The sequence below is a fragment of the Drosophila ananassae genome, assembly GCF_017639315.1.
Source record: "Drosophila ananassae strain 14024-0371.13 chromosome 4 unlocalized genomic scaffold, ASM1763931v2 tig00000073, whole genome shotgun sequence".
Taxonomy (NCBI): Eukaryota; Metazoa; Arthropoda; class Insecta; order Diptera; family Drosophilidae; genus Drosophila; species Drosophila ananassae.
Window position 1 is genome coordinate 544,041 of NW_025319042.1, and position 9,984 is coordinate 554,024.

At 35.6% G+C, this 9,984-nt stretch overlaps 1 protein-coding gene across 3 annotated transcripts; it reads left to right on the plus strand.

The window, feature by feature from the left end:
* Positions 1-932: 932 nt before the first annotated feature.
* On the plus strand, positions 933-8,147 carry LOC123257861 (type IV secretion system protein VirB11-like). 3 transcript variants are annotated; one of them, XM_044717834.1, is made up of 4 exons: positions 933-1,711; positions 1,764-3,167; positions 3,969-4,099; positions 4,164-8,147. In XM_044717834.1, exon 4 carries the CDS (start codon positions 5,011-5,013, stop codon positions 7,027-7,029), a length of 2,019 nt encoding a protein of 672 aa, XP_044573769.1. In that variant the 5' UTR covers positions 933-1,711; positions 1,764-3,167; positions 3,969-4,099; positions 4,164-5,010; the 3' UTR covers positions 7,030-8,147. The 3 variants fall into 3 exon arrangements, with proteins under 3 accessions (XP_044573769.1, XP_044573768.1, XP_044573770.1); XM_044717833.1 differs by having other exon boundaries at positions 3,969-8,147; XM_044717835.1 differs by having other exon boundaries at positions 936-1,711; positions 3,969-8,147.
* The last annotated feature ends 1,837 nt before the right edge of the window (positions 8,148-9,984 follow it).

Genomic DNA, 9,984 nt, shown 5'->3' on the forward strand with positions numbered 1-9,984 from the left:
ACTTAGAACCCAAGACCAGACTCTGCACTCTGAAATCAGATCACACCTAGCACTTAGATCTTAAACCCAAACAAAAGACGCTATATAAGACACCGATTGTATAGTTTTAAGTCAGTTTTTGTACCAACCTCTAAGTGGAATCATTCATAAATAAAGTTTACCAAACTAGTGCTGTATTTCACTTGGTGCATTAGCTCATAATATATAACACATATATAACTCGCGTTAGTAGCTGATATGACTTTTGAGAATAAGTATGAAATGCGAAATTGGTGTGAAGAAAATGACATTATTGCACTAGATACGTTACTCGTAAATGATTTTCAACAAAATCAGAGTGTGTATGAAGTGTGCAAAACATCATTATTTTTAAAACAGACTCAAGAAGTAGATATCATATCTTATAGAACCGAAAGTGGCGGAAGAGAACATCATGCAATTATCATTGGCAATCCAGATAAAGATGACGAACCATTAGTAAGAATTCATTCTTCGTGCTATACGGGTGACTTGTTAGATAGCTTATCATGCGATTGCAGAAGTCAGTTACATCAAGCAATTCAAATGATAGCTGACTTTGGAAGTGGTATTATATTGTATTTGATGCAGGATGGAAGAGGTATTGGTTTAACTAATAAGTTAAGAGCATACAGTGTGCAAAGAGAACATAACCTTGATACTGTTGATGCAAATAGAATATTGGGTTTTGAAGATGATGAAAGGAGTTTTGTTGTTGCAGCTAAAATGCTTAAGAAATTGAACATTAACAAAATCCAATTACTTACAAACAATGATAGGAAATTGTCAGAATTGGAAAGTAGTGGTATAGAGGTTACAAAGTGTCTACCACTTATTGTGGAACGTAATAAATATAACGATTCATATATGGAGACAAAGTTTGGTAAGCTAGGCCATAAGTTAAGAGTTTTTTAGCTTTTTTGTTGTAACTACTTTGTTAATTTGCTATGTTTATTAACACAAGTTAAGATTTTTAAGAATATTAAAATGCTAAGATTTTTTAAGCGAGAGAAAAGTACTGAATCGTTAGATAAGGATATAAATTGGAATTCAAACCGCTACAGCACAGTTATTGCTCAAAGGAATATTCTACTTTTATTTGCGTTAATATTATTAGCAACGATCTCTATCAGCATATTAGTCATATTTAAAATTAGCACAAGTAGCACTATTGAGCCATTTGTTATAGAAATTGACAAGAAATCGGGAATAGTGCAATTGGTTGATCCTGTCACAGTAAAGCAGTATTCTGCAGATGAAGCGCTGAACGATTATTTTATTTCAGAGTATATAAAAGCAAGGGAGGTTTTTGATCCATATCATTATAATTATAACTATTATACAAAGGTGAGGTTGTTTTCCTCACCTAATGTGTATAATGAATTTAGAAATTATATAGGATCGCAGAATATGGATGATCTTTTTAATTTATATTCAGATACCAAAAATGAATTTAAAATTCGCTCGATTCAAAAATTGGGTAACGATGCTCTTCAGGTGAGGTTTTTTGTGGAATTTATACGGAAAGATGGAAGTTCCACAAGAAAAAATAAGATAGTTATTATGTCATATAGATATGCATCGCTTGAAATGAATGATCAGCAAAGATATATTAACCCATTAGGGTTTCAAGTTATTTCATATAGAGTAGATGATGAATATGTATAGGATATTATTAGTTTTAGTTTTACTTGTAAGTAGCAATTTAAACGCATCCATTAATTATAATGAACCTATTTCTGTAGATAGTAGAATAAAGACTTTTGTGTATAGCCCTAATGAAGTATTTACGGTGGTTTTTAGTCAGGGTTACTATTCTTATATTGAATTTGCGGAAGGAGAAAAAGTTAAAAATATCGCTGTTGGTGATGCATCAAGTTGGAAAATTAATCCTTATGACAATAAATTGCTTATCATGCCATTTGAAGTTAGTAGCCGCACTAACATGATTATTACGACAACTAAAAAAAGAAATTACATTTTTGATTTAATCTCAAGGCCAAACTACGATAAATACCCGGATACTGATGCTAAGAAAGTAGATCACGATTATTCTGCTGAAAAGGATATATCTTACGTAGTACGTTTTTATTATCCTCAAGAAGAAGGTGAATTTGATGTTGATTTAGATGAGGTTTCTTTACCTACTCAAATGCAATATACTACAGACAAGCTAGAAAAAATAATACAAGAAAATGATACGAAGTACAATTATACATATATTGATGAAGGTGGTAATGCGGATATAGTTCCGATTGAGCTATTTGATGATGGTTATTTAACCTATTTAAAATTTAGAAATAATAATAAAATACCTCAGATTTTTGTAGAAGAGGAGGATAAACCTTGTAAAAGGCTGTTATTTGATGATTATGTTATAATAAAGGGAGTACATAAAAAGCTATTTATGCGTTATGAAGATGGTGAAGTTGAAATTATAAATAGGTCACTTTAGCTGTGGTACATGCAATATGAATAAAGAAAGGCGTAACAATTCAGAAGATGAATCAGAAATAGAGAATAAGGTAGTAACAGTTGGCTCTAATCAAGGTCATAGGGCATTGATGGTCATGATTTTAGTGCTTCTGGTTGGTGGAGTGTATTATTTCTATTTTAGTCCTTCTCATAAAGAGGATTCAGAAGTTATTAAAAAAGAGGAAACAAAGCAAAACGTTCAAGAATTTAAAGGAAAGTTGGAACAAGTTCCAGATAATGTAATAGTTCCAGAAAGAATAATAACCGATCCCTTACCACCCTTACCTCCTCTTCCTACACCACAAATCGTACCAGAAATAAAACAAATTAAAAAAGAAGAAGAGAAACCAAAAGAAACCCCTGTGTCAAATATACCTATTTTGCCAAAGCAAAATTTTCCTTCTAACAATGTTATTAGTAATCTACCTACCTCGTTTCCTACAATAGGGGATGGTGGTTACCCTAGAGAAAGACGTAGTGCACAAATGTTAACAATTTCAGGTGGTAGTGGAGAGAACAAGGCTGCTGATGCTATTTTATCCGACACTTCAGTACAGTCGAGCAAAGCTACCAGAGTAGGAAAGCTTGGTTTAATGATTACTCAAGGTAAAATTATTGATGCTGTTCTTGAAACTGCAATAAACTCTGATCTGCAAGGAATGCTGCGTGCTATGGTGAGTAGAGATGTTTATGCAGAAACTGGTGATACAGTTTTAATACCTAAAGGCTCAAGATTGATAGGCAGTTATTCATTTGATTCGAATGTTGCTAAATCTCGTGTAAATATAAACTGGAACAGAGTGATTCTGCCACATGGAATAGATATTGCAATCTCATCACTTAGTACTGACGAGCTTGGTAGAGCAGGGATAGCGGGAATAGTTGATAATAAAATAGTAAGTGCGTTATTCTCTTCAGTGGCACTTGCTGGTGTTTCAATTAGTTCGGCTGTTATAGGGCAAAAGGCTTCTAATCTTATCGATGTGCTAACTGCAATGGATGTAGTGAAGTCTATTACTGCAACTGAAATAGATATTTCTTCTCTCAAAGGGGCTATTGTTGAGAGATTGGAGGATGCTATAAAAACTGAAGTTGGGAAGGTAGGAGACGAAAAATGGAAATTGGGTCTTAGGGCTATTGAAAAAATTCGAAATGCTAAAAGTGATCAGGATTTACTGAGAATAATAAAGGAAGAAATAGTAAGTGTGATAAAAAGTTCTGGAGCTAGTGGAGTTGATGCAATTACTAGTGACAATATCGGTATAACTTTAGACGATGTACGTCAACTGTTGAGGCAAACTCAGAAAAGAAGCAAATCTGTTTATGATGAAGCAATCGGGAAATCAATCAATGATTTTTCTAAAGACATGCGAGATATAGTGGGCAGATATACAGATAAAAAACCAACTATTTATGTCGATCAAGGCACTGCATTGAAAGTATTTGTTAACCAAGATATAGTATTTCCTCCACAGGCAATATTAAATCAATGAAATGAACTATGCTGCACTTGATACATATTTGGAGCCATTACAAGGCATATTTCAAGAAGAAGGCGTAAATGAAATATCAATAAATAAGCCAAAGGAAGTATGGATTGAAAATCGTGGTGAAATAAGGTGTGAAAAATTAGAAATATTCGATCTTAACCATTTGAAATCTCTTGGCAGACTGATTGCTCAAGCTACAGAACAAAAACTTAGCGAAGAAGCACCTTTACTTTCGGCAACATTACCAAATGGTTATCGTATACAGATAGTATTTCCGCCAGCATGTGAGCCTGATAAAGTAGTCATGTCGATTCGTAAGCCTTCTAGCATGCAGTTAGCACTCGATGATTACGAAAAAATGGGGGCTTTTTCTGAAACTGTTACAGAAGCAACTGATAATCCAGTTGACCGTCATTTGGATTTATTGTTAAGGCAAAAAAAAATAAAAGAGTTTTTAGAATACGCTGTAATAAGTAAGAAAAATATTATAATTAGTGGTGGAACTTCCACTGGTAAGACTACTTTTACTAATGCTACTTTGCGTGCTATTCCAGCTGAGGAAAGAATTATTACTGTTGAGGATGCAAGGGAAATCGTTTTGAACGATCATCCCAATAAAGTCCATCTAATTGCCTCTAAAGGAGGGCAGGGCAGAGCAAAAGTAACCACTCAAGATTTGATAGAAGCGTGCTTACGTTTAAGGCCAGACAGAATAATAGTTGGTGAGCTCCGTGGAGCGGAAGCTTTTAGTTTTCTCAGGGCGATAAATACTGGTCACCCTGGATCAATATCAACCCTTCATGCAGATAGTCCAACAATGGCCCTTGAGCAAATAAAATTGATGGTTATGCAGGCAAATCTTGGCATTCCTCCAGACCAAATTATACCATACATTAAAAATGTGATTGATATTGTTATTCAGCTAAAAAGAACCGGTGGGGGCAAAAGAAGCATTTCTGAGATATTATTTACTAGATCTGCGAGCGAAAATGCTTAAATTTATACATAAGTTAAGGAAGAGTAGTTTATGAGTAATGGAAATCACCTACGTAATATTCTCATAGGAGGTGTAGTAGCTTTTAGCGTACTTGAGTTTTGCTTCTATCTATCTGGTATATTGTTTGTTCTGTTTGCTGATGGTCCGGATGCTGTGGATTTTAAGGCAATTAATCCTAGTTTGACGCCTTTCCCTCAAGCTCTTTGGCCAACGATTTTTGATCATATACAATATTGTTGGCATCATCCAGAGTTATATAGCCTTGAGCTCAAAATCACATTAATTATATCTTCTGCACTGCCTATCATTGTTTTAATGATTATCTTATGGAATTTAAGAGAAAGGATAATTGAGTGGCGACCATTTAAAAAGAAGGAATCACTTCATGGAGATTCGCAGTGGGCATCAGAGAAAGACATACGAAAAGCAGGATTAAGAAGCAAAAAGGGATTATTGCTTGGTAAAGATAAAAGAGGATACTTCATTTCTGATGGGTTTCAGCATGCATTGTTATTTGCACCTACAGGTTCTGGTAAGGGTGTTGGCTTTGTAATTCCTAATTTATTATTTTGGACTGACTCGGTAATTGTACACGACATAAAATTAGAAAACTATGAAATAACAAGTGGTTGGCGAGAACGACAAGGACAAAAAGTATACGTATGGAATCCAGCGCAGCCAGATGGAATAAGTCACTGTTACAATCCATTACAATGGATTAGTGAAAAACCTGGACAGATGGTTGACGATGTGCAGAAAATAGCCAACCTAATTATGCCTGAACAAGACTTTTGGCAAAATGAAGCAAGAAGTTTATTTGTTGGAGTGGTATTATACTTACTTGCTGCACCAGAGAAAGTCAAATCTTTTGGTGAAGTTGTGCGTACGATGCGTAGTGATGATGTAGTCTATAATCTTGCTGTTGCTCTTGATACAATGGGTAAAATACTACACCCTGTAGCATATATGAACATTGCAGCTTTTTTACAAAAAGCTGATAAAGAAAGGTCGGGTGTTGTATCAACCATGAACTCATCACTTGAATTGTGGGCAAACCCATTGATTGATACTGCAACTGCGTCAAGTGATTTTAATATTTTAGATTTTAAAAAGAAGAAAACTACAGTTTATGTTGGTTTAACTCCTGACAACTTGACTAGGCTCAGGCCTTTAATGCAGGTTTTTTACCAACAGGCAACTGAGTTTTTATGTAGAAAATTGCCATCAGATGACGAGCCTTATGGCGTATTGTTTTTAATGGATGAGTTTCCTACACTTGGAAAAATGGAGCAATTTCAAACAGGTATTGCATATTTTCGTGGTTATCGAGTTAGGTTATTCTTAATTGTTCAAGATACTGAGCAGCTCAAAGGAATATACGAAGAAGCAGGGATGAACTCCTTTTTGTCAAACTCGACTTACAGAATAACTTTTGCAGCCAATAATATTGAAACAGCTAATTTAATATCGCAACTTATAGGAAATAAAACTGTACAACAAGAATCGTTAAACAAACCTAAGTTTTTAGACTTGAATCCTGCTTCAAGGTCGTTACATATCTCTGAAATACAGAGAGCATTGCTATTGCCTCAAGAAGTTATTATGTTGCCACGCGACGATCAGATAATTTTAATAGAGTCGACTTACCCAATTAAATCAAAGAAAATTTTGTACTATAGTGATAGCACCTTCACAAAAAGACTGCTCAAGCAAACTCGTGTGCCTACACAAGAACCATATGACCCAAACAAAGTTCTTTCTGCCGCTGCGAGCAAAGATAAGGTTAATAATGAGGGGAATAATGCTCTTGAGGGACCTAATTCAGTTGATTATCCTGCTGAAACTAAAACAGAAGATGCAGTATATGATGAATCAAATGAATTTGCAGACGAAGATATTGATGATGAAGATATCGACGATAAGTTTGAAGATGATGATGACGGGTTTGATGATGAGGAAAAGAGCGATGATGGGTTTGATGACGAAGAAGAGGAGGATGAATTTGAAGATGAGGATATTGATGATAAATTCAAAAATGACGAGAAGTAAGGTTAACTTCGCCTATTTTTTAGCTTAGGAAAGTGCAAGTTATGCAAATAATTAGGTTTTTCATATTAAGCCATTTTTAATTAATTAGTATTAGATTAGCTATTTTAACTAGGGGAGTAGTAATGATTAGTAAAAAAACATTAGCGGTTACAGCGCTTGCTTTGCTGTTGTCACAACAATCTTTTGCGAGTGAAACAGAAGGGTTTTACTTTGGTAGTGGGTATTACGGTCAATATTTAAATTACACGGGTGAGTTGAAAGCAAAAATTGGAGATACTGCTGCTACAGCTACCAATAATGTATCTGTAAATGACAGGAGTGCTCAGAACACAGAAGGTCAGTCACTAAGTAAGTATAAAGGAGATTATAATCCGCCTTTTGCTGCAAATGTAGCATTGGGTTATACAGGGGAATTGAATGGCAATAGCTACAGAGCTGAATTGGAAGGAATGTATTCTTCTGTAAAAGTGGATAATATTGGTTTAACAAGCGGCCAGATGACAATATCCTACACAAAGGATAAAACTAGACCAGAAGAGAGCTATGGAGCAATAGTCAATCATGACCAAATTGAGAACATATCTGTAATGGCAAATGTTTATCATCATTGGAAAAGTGACCGTTTCTCTTTTTCTCCTTATGTTGGGGTTGGAGTCGGTGCAACAAGAATGACAATGTTTGAAAAATCGTCAATAAGACCCGCAGGTCAATTAAAAGCTGGCCTTGATTATCGCATAAACGAAGATGTAAATATGCATATCGGATATAGAGGTTTTGGTGCTATTGGTAGCAGTGAGTATAAACTAGACACCTTAAAATGGGATCCCAACCATGATAATGGCAAAGATAAGCCAAAAGGTGGAATGGCTGAACAAACAGGTGATAATCAAGTATCTACTACCATACAGAACGACTTTTTTCACACACACGGCATAGAGGCTGGTCTTACTTTCCACTTTGCTAGTAAAGCTTAACTGCCCTTTAGAAAAACAATAGATCTCTTGGCATCATTCCAGCGCAGGCCAGGTTTTCCTACGTCATACCGCGATTCATTCGCGGTATAGATTCCGCTAACACGTAGCAGAATGACGATTTTTCAAATCGTCTTAGCTATAAGACTGGATCCTATCATAGGATTACAGAAGCGGAGCTATACATTGCTTCACAACAATGCATCTCTTCATTCCTGCCAAATCATATACATATTCCTGAAAAGCTAATTCGTATGAGGGGATTATTTTATCAATATTGCTTTGATCTTCACCTATCTCCAATATCGCAAACCCATTTTTTTTAAGACACCTCCTTAATATTGGAAAAATGCTCAAGTAACAGTTCAAACCATCAATACCACCATCAAGGGCAGTTTTTGGTTCCTTTTGTACTTCGGCTTGCAAGTCTTTCAATTTACTTCTTTTAATATATGGAGGATTGCTAATTATCAGATCAAATAAATCGCTGCACTCTATCCACGAACTTGGAAATATTTTGGCTCTGCTGAGAAGATCATGTTTTTTTGTGTTCTGATAGGCAACTTTGTATGCTTCCAAGCTTTTTTCAAAACCGACGCCAACAGCATATTTATACTCACTAAGTACGGATATCAATAAACAACCTGTGCCTGTGCCAAAATCTGCAATTTTTAGTCTCTGCTTTTTATTTGGGTAATATTTTAACACTGTTGAGATTAATGTTTCACTATCTGGTCTTGGATCCAAAACATGCTGATTAACTATAAAATTTTTACTCCAGAATTCACGATTACCTATTATTTGCGATATTGGATATCTTTCCGCTCTTTTTTTTGTTAATTTCCAAAATAAAAGTTCTTTCTCCATCGGCACTTGATCAGCATGGTTCACAATTATAAATGATCTTTCCACTCCAAGTACGTGCTGCATGATGATTTCACAATCTAAATGTGGTGATTCAACTTTATGTGACGATAATAACTCCGATCCTTCTTGAATTAAAGTGCTGATTGTTTTCATTATTCTAAAAATATGTTTCTTTCAGCCAAAAATAGCAAGATGAGCTTCCAGTTTAGGGTAGCTGCACTAAATCCCAGTGTCAAGCACGCAGCTGTACGAACATTGCAATTTGCAGATCCAAGTAGCTTGACTACTTGGATCCAGCTAAGTTGGTGAGCATAAAAGTATAGCTAATGCGAGCTTTACGTCATACCGTCACGGTATCTCTAGATTCCGCTAACACGTAGCGGGACGACGAGGTCAGGGTGTCATCCTAGTACCTTCTCCTGTCATCCCAGTGCCCTGACTACTTGGATCCAGGAAAAAGAATGGTGTCATCCAAGTAGCCTTCCTCCCCTGTCATCCCAGTGCCCAGACACTGGGATCCAGAAAAGTTTGCTTGTAAGCAAGCAAACTAGCACAGAAAGTGGTTACAACATTTTCGATGAGATTATATGGAAAACTGGATTCCAGTGTCAAGCACTGGAATGACACCTTCCTGCCCAGTTCATGTTGCCATAAATATTAAGAAATTTACCAAGCAAAAAAAAGGCAAAAGAAGCCCTAGTCATTGTCTATTTTCAGTATTGGCGTTTTTTAAGTCTTAAACACTGCAATTTAGCTGCTTTTAAATGCAACTCACCTTAGTTTAAATGTTTAAGAAATTTACTAAGCAGAAAAAAAGGCAAAAGATATCCCGTATTAGCTAGTTGTCACTCTCTAATCCTGCAAATTGGCGTACTATACTGTCTTAAACGCTTTATAAGCGCGTTTCAGCTTATATAGGTAAAAACCCAGAAATGTTGTGAAGACGTAAAGTGTGCATAGTGCAAAAAATTAAAAATAAGACGCCAATTACGTAATACTGTTGTCATTTAATCTGCACAGATTGAAGATAAATGAATACCTTCAGTACCATGATAATGGGGCTGGCGAAGGGTGTCAAGTAAGTTTTTTCGTTTCTACTGAATGACAGTTGTAGCTT